The 25,909-nt window shown below is 39.7% G+C and overlaps 4 protein-coding genes, 1 long non-coding RNA gene and 1 other non-coding gene across 7 annotated transcripts; 4 read left to right on the top strand and 2 right to left on the bottom strand.

The window, feature by feature from the left end:
• The first annotated feature begins 265 nt into the window (after positions 1 to 265).
• Positions 266 to 4,500, top strand: LOC4352769 (DEAD-box ATP-dependent RNA helicase 9-like). Its single transcript, NM_001423621.1, has 7 exons — positions 266 to 767; positions 1,501 to 1,628; positions 1,730 to 2,138; positions 2,685 to 2,783; positions 2,884 to 3,108; positions 3,271 to 3,432; positions 3,563 to 4,500. Exons 1-7 carry the CDS (start codon positions 393 to 395, stop codon positions 4,049 to 4,051), a joined length of 1,887 nt encoding a protein of 628 aa, NP_001410550.1. The 5' UTR covers positions 266 to 392; the 3' UTR covers positions 4,052 to 4,500.
• Positions 4,501 to 8,338: 3,838 nt separating this feature from the next.
• LOC4352768 (cold-responsive protein kinase 1) lies at positions 8,339 to 12,307 on the top strand. Of its 2 annotated transcripts, none has more exons than XM_015765254.3 (7): positions 8,339 to 8,726; positions 9,387 to 9,553; positions 9,634 to 9,749; positions 10,018 to 10,228; positions 10,344 to 10,581; positions 10,677 to 10,827; positions 11,707 to 12,307. In XM_015765254.3, exons 2-7 carry the CDS (start codon positions 9,487 to 9,489, stop codon positions 12,058 to 12,060), a joined length of 1,137 nt encoding a protein of 378 aa, XP_015620740.1. In that variant the 5' UTR covers positions 8,339 to 8,726; positions 9,387 to 9,486; the 3' UTR covers positions 12,061 to 12,307. The 2 variants fall into 2 exon arrangements, with proteins under 2 accessions (XP_015620740.1, XP_015620741.1); XM_015765255.3 differs by having other exon boundaries at positions 8,341 to 9,237.
• A 1,997-nt stretch (positions 12,308 to 14,304) lies between these two features.
• On the top strand, positions 14,305 to 17,889 carry LOC4352767 (protein LOL2-like). Its single transcript, NM_001423620.1, has 7 exons — positions 14,305 to 14,522; positions 14,870 to 14,986; positions 15,961 to 16,074; positions 16,857 to 16,966; positions 17,059 to 17,121; positions 17,216 to 17,287; positions 17,398 to 17,889. Exons 2-7 carry the CDS (start codon positions 14,872 to 14,874, stop codon positions 17,440 to 17,442), a joined length of 519 nt encoding a protein of 172 aa, NP_001410549.1. The 5' UTR covers positions 14,305 to 14,522; positions 14,870 to 14,871; the 3' UTR covers positions 17,443 to 17,889.
• Positions 17,890 to 19,361: 1,472 nt separating this feature from the next.
• LOC9272527 (uncharacterized) lies at positions 19,362 to 20,758 on the bottom strand. The gene is made up of 2 exons (XR_010738520.1): positions 20,474 to 20,758; positions 19,362 to 19,842 (listed from the first exon to the last, which is right to left on the bottom strand). It is a non-coding gene; the product is annotated as an uncharacterized lncRNA (long non-coding RNA).
• Positions 20,759 to 23,244: 2,486 nt separating this feature from the next.
• On the bottom strand, positions 23,245 to 23,331 carry TRNAM-CAU (transfer RNA methionine (anticodon CAU)). The gene is given in 2 exon segments: positions 23,245 to 23,280; positions 23,294 to 23,331. It is a non-coding gene; the product is annotated as a tRNA-Met (tRNA).
• Positions 23,332 to 23,826: 495 nt separating this feature from the next.
• Positions 23,827 to 25,529, top strand: LOC4352765 (CASP-like protein 1B1). The gene is made up of 3 exons (NM_001423619.1): positions 23,827 to 24,107; positions 24,197 to 24,308; positions 24,820 to 25,529. Exons 1-3 carry the CDS (start codon positions 23,866 to 23,868, stop codon positions 25,051 to 25,053), a joined length of 588 nt encoding a protein of 195 aa, NP_001410548.1. The 5' UTR covers positions 23,827 to 23,865; the 3' UTR covers positions 25,054 to 25,529.
• Positions 25,530 to 25,909: the final 380 nt, after the last annotated feature.

The raw sequence follows: 25,909 nt of genomic DNA, 5'->3' as shown, positions 1-25,909 counted from the left end.
AATACATCCCAACCAAACCGTCCCGACCCCTTACGCCACTGACACCACGACCCCACACCTCCCGTACCCCACATGTCATCCTCCTCTGACCCCGCGACTCCACGCCTCCCCACATCTACCTCCACCCATCGACCTCTTCTCCCACCGACACGTGGGCCCAATGCACGCGTGGATCGGTGGGTCCCACGTGTCAGCCACTGCCCTCCCGGGGAAAATATCTCACGTCCTGTGCCTTTTAACCCCATTCGCCTCTCCCTTCTTTTTCACTTCGTCTCCTCTCCCCTCCAAAACCCTAAACCCCCCAAACCCTAGCCGCCGCCGCCGCCGCCGCAGTCGTCGCCGTCGTCGCAGCAGCAGCGGCAGCGTCACCACCGCGACCGGCGGCTGCAGCGATGTACTCTATCCTTCGCCGCGCGGCGCCGCTCCGGCGGCGCGCCGTTTCCGCCCTGGCCGCCGCGGTTCTCCGGCGGGAGGAGGCGGCGGCGGAGGTGGTCGTGTCGCGGCGGGCGACGATCCCGGCGGCGTGGTTCCACTCCTCCCCGGCGTGGCTGGGGTTCCGGGAGACGGGGGCCGCGGGGGCGGCGGCGAGGCCGCAGTACGCGGCGGATGAGGGGTTGTTCTACGAGGAGGATAAGAGGGGGGCGAAGGCGGGTGGAGTTGCTGCGGGCGGCGCGGAGGAGGGGTTGGAGGTGGCCAAGCTCGGGATCTCGCCCAAGATCGTCAGCCAGCTCGCCTCGCGCGGCATAACCAAGCTGTTCCCAATCCAGGTATCAGGAGCCGGCAGTCCCCCCATCTTCTGTTCCATTTCCAATTGAATCGTGAACAATTTGTTCCTTGAATCATACTTTCGTAGCGAAAGTTTCATCCTCTTTTACAAATTGTGGCACTCATATGCCAAGCTGCATCATGATCGCTTGAGCTAAGATTTGGGTCATGTAGTCAAGATTGAAGTGTGATCAATAGGTGCAGAGATATTCAGTGCTTAAGAAAATTAGTCAGAGTATCTGTGAGGGGGTTAATTCTTTATCTGCCCTAAATTATGCTTCTTTTTGTGTGCTGTACACTGCTTGATGCTGAATTACCAGCACTTGTTATGGGATTTCTATATTCAGACATTTAAGTTATACATTGAAATATTTGCTGTGATTATTGTGATATCCACTTTATATAACTGCACAAGTAGACAAATGCCTGGTTCAGATATTTTGGTTTGTTTAGGAGTCACGGGGAAGCTGTTTTTGGATAAATATGTGCGTTTGTGTGTAAATAGGTGTAAATAGATTAATAGACATAACACAGTGCGGCAATTCAATCATTTATATTTTTTTATTCTCGAGCTTATAGTGGCTCATTTATAGTGGCTTCTCCATGTATGCTGTGGCCAAGTTTCAATGTTTTCCTGGCAATAGCATAGGACATTCAAGTTACTTTCATATATTAAGTCAACGGTTCATTTTGTTCAGTAATAATCATGGACTTATGTTTTGCTGCTCTGCGCAGAGAGCTGTCCTTGAACCAGCAATGCAAGGAAAGGACATGGTTGGTCGTGCCAAAACAGGTACAGGAAAGACTTTGGCTTTTGGAATCCCCATACTGGACGCAATTATTCGGCACAATGAAAAGAATAGGTAAGTTTTGGTCCTATTGTCTTCATATATTTTTTTCTTTACTACTATTGGTTTGTTCCTCTTTGTTTTTTGGGTAACCTTTGAGCCTTTGGATGCAACAGCCCTGGTAAATTTCCCTTGGCTATTGTTTTGGCCCCAACAAGAGAACTCGCGAAACAAGTTGAGAGGGAATTTTCTGATTCTTCCAATGTGGAAACGATCTGTGTATATGGTGGAACTCCAATTAGCCAGCAAATAAGACAACTCAATTATGGAGTTGATGTTGTTATTGGGACACCAGGACGAGTAATTGACCTGCTTAAAAGAGGTGCTCTGAATCTGTCAGAGGTCCGGTTTGTTGTTCTTGATGAAGCAGACCAGATGTTGTCAGTGGGTTTTGATGAAGATGTTGAGACAATTTTGGATAGAGTACCTCCAAAACGTCAAACCTTGATGTTCTCTGCGACTATGCCAACTTGGATTCAGAGACTCACCCAGAAATACCTTAAGAATCCTGTTACAATTGACCTTGTGAGTTTTATACTTGCTAAACTCCTTTGCTCTTGGTTTTACACATAATCCATTGCATAGATTGTGGAACTATATCTGTTTTTATTTAAAATGCACTCTCCTCTTGCTGTGTTTCAATGCATTAGTGGCATTGTCAGATTGTAAACTAAATTGCCATGATAACTGTAGTTCTGTTGTATTTATATTTTGTTTTGCTAGATGCCTGATCCTTCAAACCTTAAATGCTACTCTTGAATTCTGTTGAATCTTTTATATTCTAATTAATATATATTTCATTGGTGCAAAAGACCAATGCAGTATAAGAACTTGAGGTATTAGCATTAATTATTTCCAGCAAGGTATAAAATTTACCTTGAAGTACATTTTTTTTGGTTCGTTTCATTCACTATCTTCAGTAGTATAACTGCCAAATGAAAACTATTGAGGCAAATATGGTCCAGTTTAATCTATTTTGAATTATACAGTTAAAATTGTTCTTATGTCTTTCCATTAAGAAGTCATTGGCACAATATCTGGTACTACTTTATGATATTATTCCTTTTATAGGTGGGTGAAGATGATCAGAAGCTAGCAGAAGGAATCAGTCTTTATTCTATCGCTTCAGAGGGCCATGCCAAACCTGCTGTCCTTGGAGAATTGATTAAGGTGAATGTAGTTTACTGTCATTTTTTATGTTTGACCATATCGACCTTAAATACTAATTTTTACTATAAAATGCTTTAAATTAATTGTTCATTCATTTCAGGAGCATGCAAAAGGTGGTAAATGCATTGTATTTACACAAACAAAAAGAGATGCTGATCGATTGTCCTACACCATGGGTCGGAGTTTCCAGTGCCAGGCCCTTCATGGGGACATCACACAAGCCCAAAGAGAGAGAACATTAAAAGGATTCCGTGAAGGCCATTTTAATATTTTGATTGCCACTGATGTTGCTGCTCGTGGTTTGGATATCCCAAATGTAGACTTGGTTAGTGTTTTCCTTGATTATTCTGCTCTTCTAATTTTGTATGAAATAGCTGTTTCTAGGTTGGTTTTCTTTCGCTGTGTTTTAGGTTGTTTTTTTTTAAATAAAAATAGCAACTACACTTTGTGTTGAACAGTGCTTGAGTGACTTCCCTTCCTTTTACAGGTGATACATTTTGAATTGCCAAACTCCTCGGAATTGTTTGTTCACAGGTCTGGCCGAACTGGCCGTGCTGGAAAGAAGGGTAAGGCAATTGTTATGCACAGCTATCAACAAAGTAGAGCTATCAGGATGGTTGAGAATGATGTTGGCTGCAAATTTACAGAGGTAAGACTTGATTGTATGCAAATGCAAAGCTGAGAGCCAATGTATCTTAGCATATACAGCTTTCTATGCAAGTTAATTTTCAAACCATTTCTCATACATGATTCTAAAAGAGCTATCCAATTTGATCCAGCTTCCAAAGATTAATGTTGAAGGTTCTGACTTGATGAGTGGTGGCTTTGATTCCTTCGGTGGTGGTGGATTTGGTCGTGAAGGGGGTGGGTCCTATGGGCGTCGTGGTAGTTTTGGCAGCTCTTCAAGCCGAGGCGGTGGGTTTGGTGATTCAGGGTTTGGTCGTTCAGGTGGTGGATTTGGCCGTTCTGGTGGTGGAGGATTTGGCCGTTCCAGTGGTGGTGGCTTCGGTGATTCTGGGTTTGGCCGTTCAGGTGGTGGTGGTTTCGGAGACTCAGGATTTGGTCGCTCAGGTGGTGGCGGTTACGGTGATTCAGGATTTGGTAGTTCCGGCGGTGGCTCAGGCCGTTCTGGTTTTGGCCGGTCAGGTGGATTTGGAGATTCTGGCTCAGGTAGGTTTGGTGGGGGATTTGGTAACTCTGGCTCAGGCAGTTTTGGCAACTTTGGCGGCAACAATTCTGGACAATCCGGTGGGTTTGGCTCCTCTTAGATTGGCAGCTTCTATACTAGGGCAAAAGTAACTACAGTTTTTTATCTATGCTATGGGTGCCTGCTACAAATTTAGATGGACGGTTTTCAGATATTGTCCACCACCACAGAAGGGAATTCCTGACCAATTGTTTGTTTTCCGGAATCACTACAAGACTGGATATCTAGTGCAAATAGCATATGCTTATCGTTATTATGGGTGAAGGGAATATGAAGGCAGCAGAAAATAATCACGAGTCTTATTTTGTTTTTCTTAGTTATTCCTCCTGCAGGCATTCATGTTTGCAGGAGGACTTTAGTTTCTGGTGCTCGATCTAGCTCATACCTGTAAAATATGGCAGAGGATCTTCTGCAGATGATATATTATAAGTATCTTTTTTTGGTAGTAGTTCTGTATTGTATTTACCGGTGCCTTTCTAGACTATAATAACCTAGATACCTAATGATCAGAATTGCGGCTTCAATTCTGTAGTAGTGTTCATCTGCAATGGAAGGATGGCGGCTAAGATGTGACCATTGTCTGAAGTTTCTCGTGCTTCTTGCACTGGTTGATGCACATGCCAGAACCAAAAGAAATGGGATGCTTTCTTTAGATTTTTTTTTTCTTTTCCACTTTGACGAGGCTGCATTCTTTCAAAGAATTTCTTTGATATCCTGGAAAAGCATTTTCGCTGAAGAAAATGCTGGACAAGCTGTAATGCTGTCCCCCTCCTGATGAGGCAGAATTTATGTTAATCTCAAAGAAAATGTGTATGCCGGTTAGCAAAGGCACAGCTTCAGTGCAGAATTAATTAATTAATGCGAGCATGAATTGTTAGTGTATGTACTGCTGCTACTCCGTGGACCATCAGAAACGTACATGAGACTAAAATGTCAAGAGTGTATTACTTGAATGGCCAAACAGTCAGAAAGCCGAGTTATTCAAAGCGTATTGCTTAGTACAAGTCAGTGGCCATGCGTGCACAATGGCCAGTACTTCAAAGTTCTAACTACTTCTAAGTAGCTTATCAAATAACACAATAGTGTTAACCGAACCAGCAAGATTGTGTGTGTCACCAGGATCATGTGCAGCTTTCAAGTCATATTACTTCTCTGTCGGTTGATTGGTCATACACTCTAGCTTCATTTGTTCCTTGCTTTTCTTACTCACAAGGATAGGGATGAACATGGAGCTTCATTTGGTTCTTGGCTTCTTGCTCTTCTACTCACAAGGATATGGATGAACATGTAAATTTAAAGCTGGAAATTTGGAATGCAAAATTGCATTGTCACAACTCACAGTCCCATTACTGATAAAAAAAAAGGTATACATATGTATAGTCATGGATATATACAAGGCCAACACTGCATCGACAAGGATAAGGGAGCAACTTGATAGGAGTGAATTTCACATTGTGTTATTTGAGGGACTAAGCTCCCAATTCAAAAAGCCTGCATATATTTGATTGGATGTAGAGACGGGTAAAAAAATACCTCTCTAGAAAAAAAGGAGCAACTTGATTAGATTGTGACAAATTTCCACATGCTGTTACTATTAGTGACAGTATGCCTAATCTGTTTGACCAGTACTTGCCTGAACTTTTATTTCTTGAGAGCTGTACTTTTCTGAACTGGATAGCATTATAAACCCCTTGTCATTTTCTTATCATTTGTATTTGGCTTGCCTGTTCCTGTCAGCAAATAGGGCTCCATGTCTACAGCTATGGACCTATCCACAGTGTCTTTTCTATTTTTCGATGATGGAATTTAACTTGGCCTCTAAATCCACATTATGACAAAAGGCTTCGCTTGGCATGACATCAGTTTGGGTCATTTTCCTTCCATGGCTAGTGGACAATGAATTATTTTTGGGAGGTTTTGCTTTCTTTTTCACCTCATCCAGAAGCAAGGATGAATAAAATGTCCTCATCATGTTTAACCAAGTTGCTGCCAAAAGACAATTTGGTCAGAGTATTACAAATATTCTCTCTCAAAGAGTGTAAAATATTTGCTTTTTCAAAAAATGCACTATTGTTTGTTAAGACAAAATATTTAATTTCAGTGTTTTTTTTCAACTTTCCATTTTCTCCAAAAGACTAGTTTTTGTCAATTGTTTTTTTTTTCGGTATAACTCTTGAAGTCAAGGTAATGAACAATCACTATGGACTTTTCATGTGGTGCATTAGTTATATACCTCTCTAGTCAATCAATTAATAAATGTATGATATGTTCTAAATGCCAAAAATGAAACTATATAAACTCCTTCATGAAAGACTTGGGGGTATATCCTAGGTGCAAAATTGAGGATTTACTCCCAGAAGGTCAATGTAAAAAATATTTGAGCAGAATTTGAAGTAACTATATATAATGTATTAATAAATAATGAAATGAATCTAATTAAGTTGCTCATACATCTTGTATAATAAACACCCTGAGTCAAGCTGAAAAAGTCTTCCCTTTTCATTTCATTTTATTTTGAAAGAAACCTTCTTTCCATTTTCAACCTTGACTAAATCTACAAAATTCTTGTGTACCATCCATGCATGATAACGAAACTTGGAACCTTTCGACATGACATGAAATGTCTGAGATGTACTCATTGACCTAAATAATCTCATTTGTTAGTAGTTTACTACTAGAGGTGTAGAGCCGGGACAGAGACTGATTGATGAATACATATTCTTGCCTCTTCAAAATCCACTGTCTAGTTCATCTAGTTTGCAATTATTAGAGTAAAACTGCACTGGTATGCATTTTTCACTAAGAGGGTTCATCAAAGTTCTGCTAATGATTTAAAATTTACATCATGCATTTTAAAGAAACTGAATGAATAGTACTAGTATTTAAAATTTACCTCATGTATTCAAGAAGTGATATGCTTAGTTACTTGATGTGTACATGTTTACTTTTGAAAAAAAGTAAATTTCAGAAAACTACAACTATAATGATAAAACTATTAGTTTGTTACAACATGTAGGTGACAACAGTAAGCTTGAGCTACGTAAAAGTTACAGTTTTGTGATAATTTCTCGCGTTATCATTGTAGCAAACTGAAATATATTGCTAATGTTACAGCAAACTGATAGTTTTGTCACTGTAGTTACAGTTTTCTGAAATTTACTCTTTAAAAAATCCAAACAATAAATTTCCTCAGATTCGATAACATACTTGAATAAAAAAAATACGGTGCACTAGAAGTTATACATGTTTAAACAATGGGACAACTGAGAAATTTGGTGCACAAGAAGTTAATGAGAGGAGAGAAGGATGGAAGACTTGATCAATGGGAATATGTGGTCAATGGGTCCTCACTATGAATCTATAATATTTGCAGAACTTAAAATGCTTGAAGATTTCTTAGGTCGTCCTATGAGCTAATGAGCAGCCTTTGAATTTGACTTTGACAGGCAGCAAGCGGCAGGGATTCTCCAGAGCTGAGTCAGCTTAACATTTTGGTTGTGATTTTATAACTAAATTCTTTTCTTCAGCTCAAAAGGTCAAAATTTGGAGTGTATTTGATAACTCATGTAATGAATGGGTCAAGTATATTATTTGCATGAAAATATGTAGGCACAAAGAAGATTGAATTGTTCTGTCACTTTGGATGAGAAAAATTGAAGTCGTATACGAGATCCAACTTTGACAATTAAAGCCATGATCAATTTAATAACTGGATCACATGTACAATGGTCATTGAATTATCTGTTAAAATCTTTTGTCTGTACTAAGTGACAATGACATTTTGCATGCTCACTGTAATGCAGAATACATTGTTCAGAAGTACAACCCAACGCACACCTTTTCAGTTGTATTAAGAGGATCATCTTGTTCACTTATATTAGTCCTAATCATGGAACAGCGGTAGGAAAACTTGCATGTCAAACTGCAGTTAAGGAGTACACCGACATGGTTGTTTCCGTGGAGCCCTTTTGAGTGGATTCCATGAACTATTTAGAAATATTGTTTATGCTTGTAATTTTTTCAGTCTTCAAAATGATTTATATAAACTATACATTTTTCTTGATGAAATGGATATTTCTGTTATACAACTATATTTTAAAACTAAATATTAAATATTTTGGAATTGGAGTATATATATGCCTTTTTGGGAGCAAGTCCTTTTCTATTTACAAATCAATTTCATATGGTCTCTGAAGTCTGAACAGAAATGGCACCTCAAACAGTGTGAACGACTGCTAAGTAACACCTAATCCATCAACCTATATCCATCTATAGTATAATCAACTCAAGATCTTGGGTATTAAGCATTAAGAACTAACTTAAGAAATATGTGAACACAGACACTTCACAACAACTCTAAATCACCTTACATCATTAGAATAACTTAAATCTGATTCTTCCGAGAATAAGAAATGTACAAAATATTAATTTGTTTATCTTTGTTTATGCTTGTCGTTTCCTTGTGTGAGGTCAGCACTATGTCTTTTCCATGCTACTTCCCAGAGTTGCAACCAGCTAAAGTCAATCCCAGTGGGACATCTGCTGGTGGACTCCCATATATTCAGGGATTCAGGGCAGAGAGCAGTATGCTTTTGCTTCTAAAATTGCAGATTCATACTCTCTCCTCTTCTTTCTCCTCTTCTCCAAGAGTTCTTTGCTGGGTGCTGGCTGTTCTTGGATATTCATACAGATTACAGGCCTCAAGTCTTTCTGCTGGTGAATTAACTGATCTTCAGGTGAGTTTTGCTTATTGGATTTTTTTTTCTTCATTGCTGAATCTACTAAATTCTGTGTCTAGGTCTGTTGCAAGAATTTCATTGCTCTTGTCTCTACTGAATATTTCAATTCATCTAGGGAAAGTTTTTCATGGAAACCTTTTTCAGGAAAGGTATTAGTTCAGTTTTCTTTGGATTAGACTGTATTTAATGGGCTCTTCCTTTCGGTTCTTGTGCTTATCATCAGTTCATCTATTTCTGTTTGTAACCGTCAGTTCATCTTCTGAAGATCAACGGTCACACCGCAAACTTGGTTACTCTACAATTCAATGTGAATACAAGTGTTTTTTCTCATGGATTTTGTTGGACAACATACAATTCTTAACTCTGACTGGGACGAGTGTTTCTCTGTCAGATTTGCATACTTCATGTCTTTATTTCTTTGTTACAATTTTTCTGAGTTTTCTAGAGATTTTGTTCTTCGTTTCTGCTCTCTGGGCTCACAGCAAGGAGAAACACAAGAAAAGAGACGGTGTGTCTTTTCTTCCTTGAGGGCATGAGTTTTGCCCTTTTTTCTTGAAATTACTCTAGAAAGAGAAAAGTAGGTTCATTGTGTAGAATTTTTCAACAAAGTACTACATTATCTCAATCTCTTTTTATCGATCGATTATTTTCTCTCAGGTTTATACTTTTATACCAAGAGTACTTTTACGGTGATCTCTACATGATATTCTGAAGATATAGCTGAAGAGTCCTAGAAGAAAAACCCTGAATTACAGTAATGACTTGCTTTCCTGCGTTCTGGAGAAACAAAAAATCCAGGAGTCAAATTGTGCAGCATGACAAAGGTAAACCCTCACATTTCATCAAATTTTCTTCTTCTGAAACATCCAGATGCCTTCTTCTGATTGATCTTGTTCTTTCCCAGATACACCGATCATCAGAAATGTGAAGATCTACTCCTCCAAGGAGCTCAGAAAAGCCACAAAAAATTTCTGCTCAGGACACAAACTAGGACAGGGTTCTTTTGGCTGCGTCTACCTGGTAGCTTGCTAGTCATTTCAAGCATTGACATTTCAAAGTCCAAAGCTCAAAGCCCTGTGTGCCATAACCCAATTAGTTCCTCCAAATGCCTGAATTATCATAAACTGATGAATATATACATATACTCTTCATGCAGTTTCTATCAATGAATTAGTGAACAGTGGTAGAAGCAATATTGCCATTCTCTTCATGCTTAGAAGTTTCTATGGCTGTACCATTTGGACCAGTCATTAACATGATTTCGCATTTCCTCACATGAATTGTTCAGGGAAAGCTCAGGAATGGTCAGAAAGTTGCCATCAAGGTGCTCTCCTCCGAGTCAAGGCAAGGAACAAGGGAGTTCTTAAATGAGCTGAGTGTCATATCCAACATAAACCATCACAATCTTGTGAAATTGCATGGCTGCTGCGTCGACGGAGATCAGAAAATGCTGGTCTACAATTACCTGGAGAACAACAGTCTTGCACAGTCCCTCTTTGGTAAAGAACAAAAAAAAAAATCAGTTTCCACTAGATTCTCAAATCATGGTGAATTTGTGATACGTTTTGTTCTCAGAACTCTGAATCTCTGAAGCATCATGATCATGTCCTTCAGGCAATTCCCATAGTAGTATCCAATTAGACTGGAAAACAAGAGTGAAAATATGCATCGGCGTCGCGAGTGGGCTCAAGTATCTTCATGAAGAAGTCCGGCCGGTCATCGTCCACCGTGATATCAAGGCAAGCAACATTCTTCTTGACAAGGATCTGAGCCCCAAGATATCAGATTTTGGGCTGGCAAAGCTTTTCCCGGGCAACATGACGCATATCAGCACCAGGGTTGCAGGAACACTGTAAGCAGAGGCATTTTCTTGTTGCTCTTCAGCTTTGATCTTTCATGCATATTGTTGTGTATGAATAATTTGGCATTTCATTCTTCTCCTTCTAGAGGATATCTTGCACCGGAGTATGCGATCCGAGGGCAGCTGACAAAGAAGGCCGACGTCTACAGCTTTGGAGTTCTACTTCTGGAGATTGTCAGTGGAAGATGCCACACTGACCCCAGATTGCCTCTTCAAGATCAGTTCCTACTCGAAAGGGTAAAGAACAATGCCGACAATAGCATATAACTTTTCTAAATCTGCATTATTATTATTGCATATGACTTCTCCCAGACTACTGTCTGATTCTTTAGCTATTTCAGACAACAAATTGGAGCAAGAACCATTTTTTTATGTATAAGTCCAGTAAACACCTATGATAGATTCCGTATGTTCCCTGTATGACAAACCACTAGGCACATACCTGTTCTGGTCACAATGACTGGTCAATTCAGATAATATGGTTGATATGCTTGTGAGACTGGGAGCTTTGCAATGATATGCACAAGGAAGTTTCCTCTCTTATTAAAGTAAACAATTCATAGAACTGAATCAGCTCCCTTTGACGGGTCTTCGTGTTCTTGTATGGGCCACCGCTCTGAATTATGTCAGAAATGGTCTTCAATACCACATGCATTTGCTGGCTTTGTGGTTCTTGATTATTATTATTATTATTATTATTATTATTATTATTATTATTATTATTATTATTATTATTATTATTATTATTATTATTAGAGAAGATTATTTTTTCACCCGGCCTCTACATCCAATCGAATATATGCAGCCATTTAAATTGGGAACTTAGCTTCGTAAACAACTCAATCTGAAATCCGCTCCTATGGAGATTTGAACTCAGAACCTTAGGGTGCTACTCAGGTCACTGCAACCACTAGGCTTTCTAATTCTGAAGTCACATCCATTGGTGTTTCCGTGTTGGTCCAATTATTGTATGGATTGCTTTGAGATGAATTGATTCTTAAAAGAATTGAATAATTAGCTCAGCAATACTTGAAGCACCACTTTCATGGCATGGATATCTACTCTTAGAACTGGTCCAAAGCATCTGAAATCATAAACTCATGCTTTTTTTGACAGGCTTGGGCGCTCTACGAGTCCGGTGATCTCAAAAGCCTAGTTGACGGCACCTTGAAAGGCGTCTTCGACACCGAGGAAGCGCAACGGTTACTGAAAATAGGTCTCCTGTGCACTCAAGATACTCCGAAGATCAGGCCCTCCATGTCGACGATCGTCAAGATGCTCAAGGGCGAGTGCGCAATTGGCGATAAGATCATGAGGCCAGGCCTGATCACAGATGTCATGGACCTGAAAATCAGAACAGTTGAGCCGGTTCAGTTCAGTGCCTCTCCACCCAAATCTCCTTCAGACAGCAACTCCCAGGTGTCCATGCTTGCAGTAGCTGGTAGCACTGTGGTAGAAGAGAGCCCCTGATGGAAGGTTGGATATCTGAAGGAAAAGATGATTTCAGGTTAGAAAGATATAAAAGAAGAATGAAAAGATGCCTGAAAAGCAATGGTTGTAAATTGAAAGGGAGATGGAAAGAGCCAAAGAGGATCTTATACATTTTTTTTTGTTTGTGTAGTTTTGCTAGGTAGATACTATTGTAGGAATGTTGTTTGTATACATAGCATCTGAGTTTTATTATCACCAGCTATACAAACCCTTGGTGTTTATACTAGTCCTTGAGGTTTACAAAATTTAGGCCCTACTTGAAACACGATAATTTTGCAATGATTTCATATAAACAATTCAATTATACAGAAAACAAGAAAAAGAATTCTACGACTCAGATCAATGAAGCCAACGTTGCAAATTCAGAGGTTTCTCATCAGGTTCAGAAGTTCATGATGCCATCTGAGTTACATGACCTAAATCTACTACTCTCTAATCTTCAGCAGTTAGGCCATACCAAACAAATTAATACTATCTTGCTACTTCTGAAAGGAAATCAAATTCCACATATATTGATAAAGCAGCAAAATTCAGCAATCAGTAGCAAGTAGCAAAAGTGCAAAAGAGTACAATGAGCAGCAGCTCCATAGCAATAAGCCCACACTCCATCCCATCAGGCCTACAAAACAAACAAAATTCGGCCAAATGCCTCAACACCTTACAAATTACTACCTCCATATTTTAATGTATGACGCCGTTAATTTTTTTGTCCAACGTTTGACCGTTCGTCTTATTCAAAAAATTTATGTAATTATCATTTATTTTATTGTGACTTGATTCATCATCAAATGTTCTTTAAGCATGACATAAACATTTTCATATTTTCACAAAAAAATTGAATAAAACGAATGGTCAAACGTTGCTAAAAAAGTCAACGGCGTCATGCATTAAAATACGGAGGGAGTACATCAGGACACAAGCCTCAAATGCCTGAAAAGACAACAAGTCTCTCCGCACAAAATCATGGGAACTGAGAAGGTTCCATAAATCCACAGAACTAAAACTTTATAAAACCATCACAATTTCAGTTACATATATAATATCATTTTTTTTGTGGGGAACATATACAATATCATAAGATGATATGAAATCACACCTCTCACATCCACAACAAATTGACTTACATTTTCACTCATGCCTATAGCATGCTATACATGTTATCTACTTCCTCCGTTTCATATTATAAGATTTTTTAGCATTACCCACATTCATATATATGTTAATGAATCTAAACATATATGTGTAGATTCATTAACATCCATATAAATGTGGGCAATGCTAGAAAGTCTTATAATATAAAACGGAGGAAGTACATATGATCTATAAAGAAGCAACATTCATCAAGCCTTCCGGTTCATTTCCATCAACGTGTAGTGTAAGAGACACAGCACTCCATCTCTCAATTCCTTCTTGAAGTTGTGCTTAGAGTAGGTGCTTCACAGAATCAATGCAAATACTCACGGTGCCAAACTCATACACTGGCATACCATTGTAGAATTTACCAACTCTAGGCATAAACAGTAAGCCTTGTGCCATTGCATATGCCTGGATAGACTCCTTAAAGCTCAAATCCTCGCCATGGCTGCGCTCATTGGCAAGAAATTCTGGTGGAAAAAGGCCCTTCAAGCCCTTGTACCAGTTCATGATCGATCTCATTGAAGTCAGGACTTGGTGAACACAGCCTGTACAGGGCCTGCTGCCACTTGCTGAAGAAATCTACTTCCAACATATGGACCATATGGTGTACAGGGATCACAGAAGCCCAGATCATTACCCAGTTGAACTGGTCGAAATTTTTACGTGAACTCAAAATTTAAACAGAAAACCTAGACAACGGTATCCCGTTGGAACGGGATATCCTTCTATGAGACAATACCTGATACCCGAAATCTGTTATGGTACCAGCTGCATGGTACCCGATACCTGTGATATCTGTTACCCGATACCTATGATACTTAGGACCTGATAGCTGTGATACTCGTGCAAGAGAATAGTTAATATGTCTATCCCATTTTGTAGCAGCCCTCAAATTTAAAATCCAGAATTAGCTTCAGCAAACATTGTTTGGGGCGCTGGCATGGGCCTCCATTGGGCCCAAACCGTGTGCGAGAATTCGGCCCAACCTCTATCCAACCCCCCCCCCCCCCCCCTTCGTCATGCCGGCCCATTAGGACACGCTCAGTAATAATAATAATACTTTTATTACCACCATTTTTTCTCCTCCTCGTCGTCCTCCTCCTCCTCGTCCTCGTCGTCGTCATCTCCAACGCGAGCTCGACGAAGCCAAGGAGAGGAGGAGAGAGAGAGAGGGAGAGAGGGAGGAGTGAGACCGACGCGAAGGCCTCCGCCCCCCCGAATCCGGCCACCGCCATTCCGCTAGATCGTTGGCGCCTCAGCTTCCCTTCCTCCCGCGGTTTCTTTTGTTGGAGGGATTTCTCGAGGTAAGCAAACAGCAACCCATCGTGGAATGATGATGATGATGATGAATTGAGATTGTTTGGGCGAGCCCGGTTGGATTGGGTCTGGGCGATTCGTTGGGAGATCTCGGATGCTCGTTGATTTTAGATTTTTGGGGGGGGGGGGGGGGGGAATCGATCGAGGCGGGATTTGGACGGTCAGCTTGCCCAAAAATTGGGGGGCCTTTCTTGGCGATTCCAAGATTTTAACCTAGCATTTCGTGGAATTGGTCGTTTGGTTGGGGTTGTAGGATTAGGGATTTCGGATTTGATTGTGCTGTGATCCGCTATATGCTGTGCTGATTGCTCTGGCGGGATTTTTTTTTTGGCAGGCATGCAGAGCCAGATCGTGTGCCATGGGTGCAGGAACATTCTGCTCTACCCGAGAGGGGCACCGAGCGTTTGCTGCGCGGTGTGCCATGCCGTGTCCAGCACAGCACCGTCTCCAGGTAATGGCACATCTAAAGCTTTTGTTAGTTTCGTTTGTGCAATCGACCATCAAGGTTGCAAACACTGGCCAGAATTTGCCGGGTCGGCCGAAGGATTAGGCCAACATGATTTTATTAGGATTGGAGGATTTACAGGTACAGATTGCGATTCCATCTCGACGGTATGCTGTCGAAAAAATCGACGTTTCATCCAAGGGATCAGAATTTCGAGGGTTGATATTAGATATCTGTATTGCAATGTTGATGCTTGGGTGACGGTACTCTTTGATGTATGCGATGATCAATCCAAAAAAACTGTTTCTTTTGAACGCTGCTAGAACTCCAATGTTGCAAGTCCAGTTAGACAAAGGTCAAGATAAGATAGTGAAAGAGAGGTAACATGGAAATATAAAGGGCATTCCACGGCTAACTTATCCTTATAGAAAACCCAGTGTACTCATTGTATTAGCTTAAATATCATATACTAGCACATGCTGCTCAGTTTCTAAGCTTACATCCCTAGTTCTACTGCCTGATTCCCGCAGACTGCAGCATTTGGTTCTTATTCCTTTAAATGGTGTTGCTGTTTTTTTCTACTAGATTGTAATTATCTACCAAATTATGTTCTGTTCCATAGAGTGTCTCCTGCATAAGATCTTCTTTCGCAGGCTGTTGTGTGATGTATTTTTTTCATCAAACACTGAGCCCCTTGTGGGCCAAAAAGAAACGGCTTGATTTTTGAGAAATAATAAAGAATTGGTTTGTCGTGAAGCCTAGCAGCGCATCCTAATGTCCAAGTCCAACAGTCACCTAGGAGGAGCTACAAATGCCATATGTAGAGGATTCCTGAAGCACTGAATGGGGTAGCTCACGTAATTAGAATCTAAACCTCGGGTTATCGTTTTACCATCGCTCTCATTGCTTCATATCACTGTGAACTTTGTAGTTGCTTCAAGTTGTCATGCTCATGAAAGTTGGGTAAATTTCATGTGCAGGAATGGATATAGCTCATCTTATATGTGGTGGATGCCGAACTTTATTGATGTATACTCGCAATGCGACATCTGTTAGATGTTCGTGCTGCGATACAGTCAATCTTGTCAGACCAGGTACTTGCATGTTTGTGGAATTGGCAGAATTTTTATTCTGCTTATCCTTAAAAGCATCTGCATTTACCTACTGGGCATGCTAATGTATTGCAGTGTACTAGGTATGTTATATAAAGCCAGTATAGGTTGCTCAGGCACATAAATCTATAATTAATTGTGTTAAGTGTAAACCAACCAAAATTGGTGATGTTATGTATGTGAAAATCAATATAGCCCTCTTATTTACAGTTAGGTTAGTATAAATTTGGTGTATTGCAACTTTACATAAGCTGGTTTCACTGAAAGCTAGACTACATCAGTTCTTACATTGTTTCTGGGCTGTTGACTTCTCATCTGGCAAATATGTATCATTGACTACTTGATCAGTGAGTTGAGGTCAGTTTATTTCAAAGGCAATACTCAAAATTGTGTGGAGAGCACCTGTGTTGCTGAAGTCTTTCTTTTCTGATTCTTAAATAATGCTCAGTTTTTCTTTTCTGTGGATGAGTTTGTTATCTCTTATCGAGACAAGGACTCAACATGTGTTGCTGGTCCCGATTACGTGTGTGCCATTTCTAGTTTCATTTATATGATTGAAATGGAGCAAATATTTTCTGAAGTATAAAATCATGGAGTTTAAAGACAATAAGCTGATAATAAACCTTCACTAGGTTCTTGTCTTCCCTGTATCTCTGTTTCATGCATCCAAGTTTCCTCCCATATACTGTACATCATTAATCATCATGATGTCTGACATGTCTCTCAACTTAATGGATTCTGTTTGATTGTGAATTATGATGCAGTGAGTAGTATAGCTCACTTGAACTGTGGCCAGTGCCAGACAGTGTTGATGTATCCATACGGAGCACCTTCTGTCAAGTGTGCTATCTGCAATTTTATTACAAATACTGGGGTAAGGCTGTTTCTTTTTACTGGTTATCTTTGCTGGAAATGCTATAAGTGCTCATCTACGCTTATTGACTTCAAACTATTTCTTATACTCAGATGAATACAATGAGACATTTGCCACCAAATGGAACTTCATATACTGCCCCATCAACCTCTGCTGTATGTCCAGTTGTTCATACCTTGAGTTCTCTTGGGCATTCATATTGGTGATTTCCATCTATTAATCACTTCTTTTTTCCCTTGTCGTTGGCAGCCAACCACTCAATCACAGAATGTTACTGTTGTTGTTGAAAATCCTATGACGGTAGATGCAAAGGGAAAGTTGGTAAGCCACCTCCTTATTGCTATCTCCTGTCAACCTTGCCTGCGTGCATATTTCTAATCCCCAGTTAAGTCATTACATTCTTACTGATTTACTCCATGTTTTCTACGCAGGTGAGCAACGTTGTAGTTGGGGTTACAACTGGTGGTAAAAAGTAACATATTGGCACACAGTGCACCTTGTTTTATGTTCCATATATGGAGTTGGAAATACTTTGTATTATACACAAATGTTTGTGATCAATTGCTGGAAGGAACCCTGAAGAGCATAGGGGCACTCGCAATGTGCACAATTACAATCAAGCTAAAAAAACAAACTGCAGGTGTGAATACTGAGATACTGTAGTTTGTTACCCCTGATTCTTTTGTATGTAATATGAGAGCTCTGTTGGATTTTATTGTGTGATCAAATCATCTCCAGATGGCACTAGCTGCCTTCTCAATGAATAATAACAGATTGCGTTCAACATAGCGCATGTTTTGTATACAACCTGAATGAGCTGATTTTGTAAAATGCATGGTTTTACTACTATTTCTGGAACTAGACTGAGCATGCCATCTCATCGTTCATGTGTTAAAATTTATTTGCATATTGTTTCTGTAAGCATATGGACTGTTGAATTGTGCTCATAGTGGCTGTACTCCAGTTATTTGCACGCTGTACATGGTACAGCTAGGTGCAGTTAATAAGAACGCTATGTCAAGTGTAATGATTTGAAGGGGAGAACTGACCAGGTACAACAATTTATTTTGGAAGGCACAAGGTACAACAATTTATGGCATTTATGGTATTTCTAGCTTTTTTAGCAGATATTAAGGTCGAGGAAAAAAAATACTTTGGTGTCCCTTATTAAATGAGAGATTTATGGGCAAATTACACGCATGAATTGCTTAAATTTGTGGACAGAAAGTAGTATAACTAGACGATACCCCGCGTGTTGCTGCAGGATTGCAAATGATTCATTGACAAAAAAAATTTAAAGATAATTCATATTTGTAACTTGAGAACTATATCAGTTAGATATCATATATAGCATACATCTGGATATTGCATTCGTGTGATGCATAATACAGAAAATATGGACAAAATAAAATGCGACGCATAAACCATCCAATTTAACTGGAGAACAAAACTTAAATCATAGCGAAAAAGAGTGAAATTGTACAGTTACAGAGAATTAGAAAATAAAAATATTAGGTGTGTGAGCATCACTTGATTGAATACTCCTATAAGAGGACATCTATTTTGAGACATGGGAGCAACAAATAAACATAGGCAAGAGAAAAAAAATCAATAGACTAACAGAACCACATGCTTGTTTTGTTGCTATGCAAAACGAATGCAAAGGTGCAACAGTTCTGCTCGTCACGTACTACTAAAATCTAAACTATGACGTACTTTTTAGTGGTGCACAGTATAGCATGTAAGGCATACTGAATTAAAAAAATAATTAAATACAATCTTTTTTTTGACTGGAATTAAATACAATCTTTAGGCTTACAACACAATTAGTTTGCTTGATTCTTAAATAAGGAATATTTGCAAGAAATTATAGGATCAATAACAAAGATTATGTGATTGACCGCACCTAAGTTAGCTGCTAGATTTGTTCAAGTGTTTATTCACCAGCAAGAAGCATGTTGCGATATCAATATTTTAATTATTGATTCCTCTTTCCCCTGCATATTCTAGTAGTAGGAAAACAAAATAAAATATTAGATAAAAATTATGTCCATAACTAAAAATCAAAATATCCCGTAGTGTACACTTCATTGTAGGAAAGAACATACCAAGAAAAAGACCAGGTCAGTAATATGAAGTTCTGAACTTATTATTGATCCTAAAGACTGAACTGAAAGAAATAAAAAAGAACTCTGTATCGGAGTATAAATTAGACAGTAGCAACTACACGAATTATTGTGGTGCGAATAAAAAAGGAAATACCAATATGAATTGCCAATGTTGGTGGTATGTGCAGCGCGCAAGACAATTAACTAAAGGATTTTTTTTAATTGTATTGAGTAATAAATCTGACAATCGAGTAAATCTGAGCAATTAGTTCTTTGTAAAAAAAAAATACTGAACCAACCATCCATCTATTTCATTGTAATGACTTTTTGTTGGTGATATATACATATACATATAAAACTGCAAACTCAATCAGCCCACCATTGACTGTTGGTGACCTTCTAAAATCAAAGGTCATGGTCACATGAGACAAAGTGATTCAAAGATGATAGTGTGCAGGTATAAGTTAAAATTTAACTATTTCAATACGATTAAGAAACCACCATAAAAGTGAACAAATTTGAGGTGATAATTACCAGTTCTCACGGATTATAAAAAAACACCAGTCCACCTTGAATTCGTTCTTAACATGAAAAAACCACCATTTGATGACAACAACAGGGTTGAAGGATATAGAAAGATCCATGCTTATTATATGATCCTCATTCAGCCATTCCTTTTAACATATGACAGGGGCATCTGAAAATATTTCCAACCAACGCCGGCCATACCATAAAATTGAACCATCACATGATATATATGCTACAAACCTACAAGGCAATTACGGAAACGGTAACAAAACTGAAACAAACAAACTATCAAATCGAATTGTGTAAACAAAGCAACGTAAGAGAGAGAGAGAGAGAGAGAGAGAGAAGGGGGGGGCACCTGCAAAGGACATGGTTGGTGCTGCAAAAGAGGAGAGGGAAGGGTTGAGGGCACATGCACGACTTAACGGCTTGTTTGGCAACTTGAGGGAATGAGATTGGGAGTTTACATGAGGGAATTGATGATGAGATTAAGATGGGAATTTGTTTTTTCATCCCAGTCTCTTGTTTGGTAGAGGTGGTGGAAATTGATAGGGAGTTTAGTTGGACATTAGGTCATTAATGAAAACGGATGGCTGAGATTTGTTTAGGCGAAGTAAAGGAGGAATTATCTTCAAATTACCACCCCTTACATAGGTATTGAAAAGAATAGAGTTCATTCCTCAATTCCCCATCCCCAACCCACCAAAATTTTCATATCTCCTAACCAAACAAAGCAATTAATAGCTCTCAATCCCTCTTAAAAACTCCCCTCAACCATAAAAGAAATCCAAAGTTTGGCCTCTCACCTTGACCATCAGTTACAGGAATTAAAAGGCGGATTATTACAGTGAAATAGGTGGCTATTACTCACCAGGGAGGTGAAGGGTGAATTCGTTTTGCGACAGCCCGAGGAGACGAACAAACCAAGGGCGATGGGAGAGAAAGAGCCACAGCCTATGGGAGTGGGGCGCCTGCTCGGGGAGCTCTCTGCCTCCCTGGCGTACTGCTGCCCAGGTAAGGGAACCGACGCGAGGGGAGGGAGGGAGTGAGCTGAGCGGCAGCACCGCTGCACGCGCCCTGGCTGTCGCTGCGTGCAATGCGGGAGGAGGGGAAGGGGAACCAGGCGGCGCCGCATCTGCGTGGGTGGAAGGAGAACGAACAGTTTGGGAAGGCAACAGGTTGGGTTATTGGGCTTACCTCGTCAAATGGGCCTTTCATGTGTAATACTTGGGCTGTTCTCACCAGGAAAACTTATGCATCGATATCATACCATTGAGATTTCATCCAACGGCTGCTTTCTTTTTAGACGACGTGGATCAACCACAGCGCAGAGAATTGGTAATAACTGCAGTTAGTGGGGATTACTTGTATATAGGTATATAGGATAGGATGAGCCTGAAGGAGGCAAATGGAGGTACTTATGTGTCCAAAATCATACGAAAATCAATATAACTCAAAAATAAAATAAAATTATATAAGATATCATGAAATTGTGTTGAATACAAAGTGTTCATTAGATACATAAAAACATCATGTATTGAAAAGTAAAATCTCGGTAGAACAATGATCTTATAAGAAATTATTGAAATCCCATCAAACCTCAGCAATCCGTGTCTGTTGTGCTAATTATTTTAAGAGTAAATTGCATTGGCGGTCCTTGAACTTATAGGGTTGTGTCATATAAGTCCCTAAACTCTCAAAATGCATATCCAGTTCCCAGAACTTGTCAAAGTGTATCATCTAGGTCCCAAATTGACACATCCCCTCTAGATTCCTACGTGACGCTGACATGGCAATGCCATATGGATGTGACGTGTCCTTTTCTTTTTTTCTTTTCTTTTTTATTTTCTTCTCATTCTTCTTTTTTCCTTTTTTTCTACACGGGTCATACAGAAAGGAGAAGAAAGGGGAAAAAGAGAAGAAAAAAAGAAAAAGGAAAAATTTAATGGGTCCCATTTGTCAGTCAAAATAATGTCATGTCATGTATGTGTGGCATGCCACATCAACGCCAAGTAGGATCCTGAAGAGGTTGAGGCGATTTGGGGCCTAGATGACACACTGTGACAAGTTCTGGGACTTGGATATGTATTTTGAGAGTTTAGGGACCTAGATGGCATATCCCTACAAGTTTAAGGATCGCCCGTACACTTTACTCTTATTTTAAGATCAGATTTTGGTAAAGTAAAGTAAGATATCCATTTTTTTTAAAAAAAACAAGTACATGAAAAGCAGCCCTTCCAGCCATATTTCCTCCATTTCAAAATAAACCAACCTTAAATAAAATAAGATATTACTGTCCAGATTCATCATTGCAATAATTAGTTTATTTTAGGATAAACCTCCTCTTCTCTCTTCCAGCCTGCTTGCAGTTGGCCCAATCTGCCTCTTCACCTTCTCTTCTTTCTCTTCTGTGCAGCCCAACCCACTCTTCCCTTTTTCTAATTAGGATGCCACATCAGTGAAATCAGCTGTCAATATTATCTTGAACGGTTTTGGTAAGATGACAGGTGAACATTTCTGGTATTGCAGTTTAAGATATTCATAAAACTCGACGTAAAGTTGAGGGACGACAAGTGGACTTATTCCCTTTCATTTTCAGTCCGGCCCATCTTGTCTCGTCCGTTTTTCACCAGCCGGCCTAAGGGCCTGTTTAGGGGAGCTTAAAATTCTAAGAAGCAACGGGTTGGTAGCCAGCTTCTGAGAATCTGAAAAAGCTGGGTCTCCCCCGCTTTTGGCTTCTAGTTCATTTTCTGGATTTTACAACTACAACTTCTCATAATCTGGATCAAAATTTGAACTGCTTGGGGGAGCTTCTGATTCTGGGAGAACCTGCAATAGCTAGAAGCTCCCCCAAATAGGTCCTAAGACTCGGGCCGGCCAGCTCCTGGCCATCATTCGGCCACGCTCAAATTTGCTATATGTTTGTAATTTGACAGATGTAATTACAGTGCAATCGTAGGTAATTACGCTGTAACTACAATGTAACTTATGTATAACTTTCAAAAATCTCTCCGTGACATATTATTTTGGTGAAATGGAGGTCGTGGGAACAAATCCTCTCACATGTGTGCATGCTGACTTTCTTTTTCTTCCTCAACTGCATAAATCTTGAAATAGGTCTAACGGTTCAAAATTATGTGAAAGTTACATGCAAGTTACAGTATAACTACACTACGATTGTACTGTAATTATATATGTCAAATTTTTAGGAAAAAAATTATCGACAAATGTATAGGTGATTCCACCACGTTTTGTACACCTTTGGATTCTGCTAACTGCGTGGTTTTTGCTGCTTTGAAATTTACATCTTCAATGTATATTGAAATTTACATCTTCATGCATGATGCTTGCAAGTGTATATACTCCTATAGACCTGTGCTACGATCATTAGTTGTAGTTGTTATCACACTGGCCATGTACATGGATACATAGTACAGTTTGTTGCAATTAATGACAACTTTATGTAAAGTGCTTATGATTTAATGGAGATAATTGACAAGGTACAATTTATGGCATTTTCCTTTTCTCCTTAAAGTAAAAAAAACAAATTTTCAAAATTGAAAGAGAGAAAAATCTAGTCTTTGCAAAGTTGAAATACAACGAGGAAAAAAAATCTAGTGAAAGACAAAGAGAAAAAAAAATTGGGGTGAGAGAGGCTCGAACTCTCGACCTCAGGATCACTCGCTTTAGCTATGAGACCTACGCGCTAGCCAACTGCGCCACCACCCCATCGATGTCCAATGGTATAATTGTACATATTTAACAAAATATTTTACTTAAGAAATCTAAATCAGATCAGTCCTTGTTAGTTGCAACTAACCATGATTTGGTGCCCTTTTGACTCTGAAGACGACAATGATTTTCCTTCTCACTCGTCATCCCTTGTCTCATACGTTTTTGCTCACCTCCTGTAGCCAGAGATATGTAAACCTGAAGATTTCCTGAAAAATTTTCTTCCTGGAGCATCCAAAGAATCTGTCCTTTCTTCTTTCACACTTCACTTTCTGCTCATGTCGCAGGGACCCAAAAAGGCTCCAAAATACTGCGTACTTTCTTGACTAATCATCTATTGTGTGCACACTTTTCGTAGACATAAGTAGCCCAAAATTAACGGTTTGCTGGTTATCAGGGTTTGTGCAAACTTGCACAATTTGTTTAAACCCAGGATTTGGATCATGGACACCATCACCATTATATAATCTGCCCAAAATTTCAGCTCCAATCATCCAAAATCTTCCACATATACAGTCTCTGGATCAATTGATGGATCTTGAGAAGGGCAAGAAGCCATCAGAACAGGCTGCAGCCTGCAGGATTATGCAGGTCAAGGACAAGCTCATCACCCTGCAGCCTGTGGTGAGAGCTTGTGTGTTCTTGGCAACAGCAGTGGCAGCTGTGATCATGGGGCTGAACAAGCAATCCTACACAACAGTTGTTGCAATTGTGGGCACCAGGCCAGTCACACAGACCTTCACTGCAAAGTTCAAAGACACTCCTGCATTTGTGTAAGTAAGCATTCAATATTGTAGTTTTTCAGATGAATTTTGATGTTGACTGAATTGTTGAGGTTAATGATTTGTTCTTGCTTGTGCAGGTTCTTTGTCATTGCCAATGCTATTGCCAGTGGTTATAACCTGATGGTGCTGGTGACGAGGCGCATTCTGCAACGAAGAGCGCAGAGTTTGTCTGTTCATCTTCTTGATATGGTATCTGTTTCTTGTCTCAAGTGTCGGTGTTTGCTTGTTGCTTCTCCAAAATGTTAAGTTATTAGGGAGAAGCAACATATGAAGTGTCCTTTTCACTGGTAGTTTTTCATTGCGTGAGATTTCCCTCTTGGGATAGATACATTTCATTGGTTAATTGTCACTATGAAATTTAGAACTGTTTCTGATAATAGGACACATCAGTGATCAAATTATACCGAGAGAAGCAATCTAGTCCAAGTACATGATTGTTAGTTCATGTAAAATACTTAGTAATCATGCTGCATAATCCAGCCAAATCTGATCAGAGAACTGAACTGAAGACATCAACTAAAAGACAACTTGAGCATAATCAAGAATCTTAGCAATTGCAACTATCAAGAACCAGTTGCTAGAGTGACTTCTGGTGCTCAACATATATGGGCTTGCACTGTAGCAAATATGACAAATATCAGACCATTGTCAGCTGACATGAGCTCATGATTCTTTTTCCCCTCTGTTCTCATTGGCCCAGGTGATCCTGACTTTGTTGGCCACCGGCTCTGCCACAGCGGCGTCGATGGCTCAGCTAGGGAAGAATGGTAACTTGCACGCACGCTGGAACCCGATATGCGACAAATTTGGTTCTTTCTGCAACCATGGAGGAATAGCACTCGTGTCATCGTTCATCGGTGTCGCGCTCATGCTGGCCCTGAATCTACTGTCAGCAGCAGCCAACTCACCCCGCTCTAATGTGACCGGCCAATGAGTTGTCCATATCTCTCAGGACAGCTCATTCATGACAAAATTAACAATGCACTGTTTCTGTCTTTGGATTGTACTCAGGTTAGGGCAGAAGAACTGTAAGTCTATTATCTGCTCCATGTGGGAGCTGGATCACAACCTTCAGTGAGCCAGTGTGCTAAATTTGGCATGCAACTGTTCCATCTTGCTTGGCCTGAAATGAGCAGGCCAAGAGTACAAACACATAAACTCCAATTGGTTATGGGGCTTTAGCTAGATCAAGTTGTTACACTATTAAATTCTACTACTTTGTGGGTGTAAATTTTATCTTGTACTAATAGTCCTGCCAATTTGTCCTCTTTTTTTTTTTTTTTGCTTAGGTGGATGCAACTTTTCATTATTTAACAGGCTTGTCTGGTGAACCATGGGCTTTCCAGACAATTAGTACCTGTTGTACTGCATTGAGCTTTGTTTTATTGTCTGAGCAGTGAAGTTGTTTGGAGTTGCTTAGATGATCCATCCATCACCAGGCCTTACTGCACTTAATGAGAAAAACTTTTTTTAAGCTGTTCAAGTTGATGTAGATTCATCAGAGAAGGAACACATGCATGCATGAAGGTGCTCCTATGTAGGAGGTTGGCCATGTGTTCCTATCAGGAATCTCCACAAAAAAAATTAATTAGCATGCAACTGATCAGGGAGTTAAGACATGACTATTAGTTTAACACATCAGTCTTACTTACAATCTCTGTTATCTATCATATCCTAGAAATGTTCACAGGTTGGACTGAAAAAAAGAAAGAAATGCAACAACATGCATCTAAGCAAATCTATAGCACAATAATTTACAGTTAGAATAACAAATTGTGTGCAATGTTGTA

This window comes from Oryza sativa, chromosome 12 (assembly GCF_034140825.1).
Source record: "Oryza sativa Japonica Group chromosome 12, ASM3414082v1".
Classification (NCBI taxonomy): domain Eukaryota; kingdom Viridiplantae; phylum Streptophyta; class Magnoliopsida; order Poales; family Poaceae; genus Oryza; species Oryza sativa.
This window is presented reverse-complemented; position numbering and strand designations above follow the sequence as displayed.

Bases quoted from the DNA above. Each gene is read 5' to 3' on its own strand.
- LOC4352765 (NM_001423619.1), top strand. From the start codon at position 23,866: ATGGATCTTGAGAAGGGCAAGAAGCCATCAGAACAGGCTGCAGCCTGC. The intron at 24,108-24,196 runs GTAAGTAAGCAT...TTGCTTGTGCAG, and splicing joins AAAGACACTCCTGCATTTGT to GTTCTTTGTCATTGCCAATG. The intron at 24,309-24,819 runs GTATCTGTTTCT...TCATTGGCCCAG, and splicing joins CTGTTCATCTTCTTGATATG to GTGATCCTGACTTTGTTGGC.
- LOC4352768 (XM_015765254.3), top strand. From the start codon at position 9,487: ATGACTTGCTTTCCTGCGTTCTGGAGAAACAAAAAATCCAGGAGTCAA. The intron at 9,554-9,633 runs GTAAACCCTCAC...GTTCTTTCCCAG, and splicing joins AATTGTGCAGCATGACAAAG to ATACACCGATCATCAGAAAT. The intron at 10,828-11,706 runs GTAAAGAACAAT...TTTTTTTGACAG, and splicing joins ATCAGTTCCTACTCGAAAGG to GCTTGGGCGCTCTACGAGTC.
- LOC4352769 (NM_001423621.1), top strand. From the start codon at position 393: ATGTACTCTATCCTTCGCCGCGCGGCGCCGCTCCGGCGGCGCGCCGTT. The intron at 768-1,500 runs GTATCAGGAGCC...TGCTCTGCGCAG, and splicing joins CCAAGCTGTTCCCAATCCAG to AGAGCTGTCCTTGAACCAGC. The intron at 3,109-3,270 runs GTTAGTGTTTTC...TTCCTTTTACAG, and splicing joins ATATCCCAAATGTAGACTTG to GTGATACATTTTGAATTGCC.
- LOC4352767 (NM_001423620.1), top strand. From the start codon at position 14,872: ATGCAGAGCCAGATCGTGTGCCATGGGTGCAGGAACATTCTGCTCTAC. The intron at 16,075-16,856 runs GTACTTGCATGT...ATTATGATGCAG, and splicing joins AGTCAATCTTGTCAGACCAG to TGAGTAGTATAGCTCACTTG. The intron at 17,122-17,215 runs GTATGTCCAGTT...TGTCGTTGGCAG, and splicing joins CTGCCCCATCAACCTCTGCT to CCAACCACTCAATCACAGAA.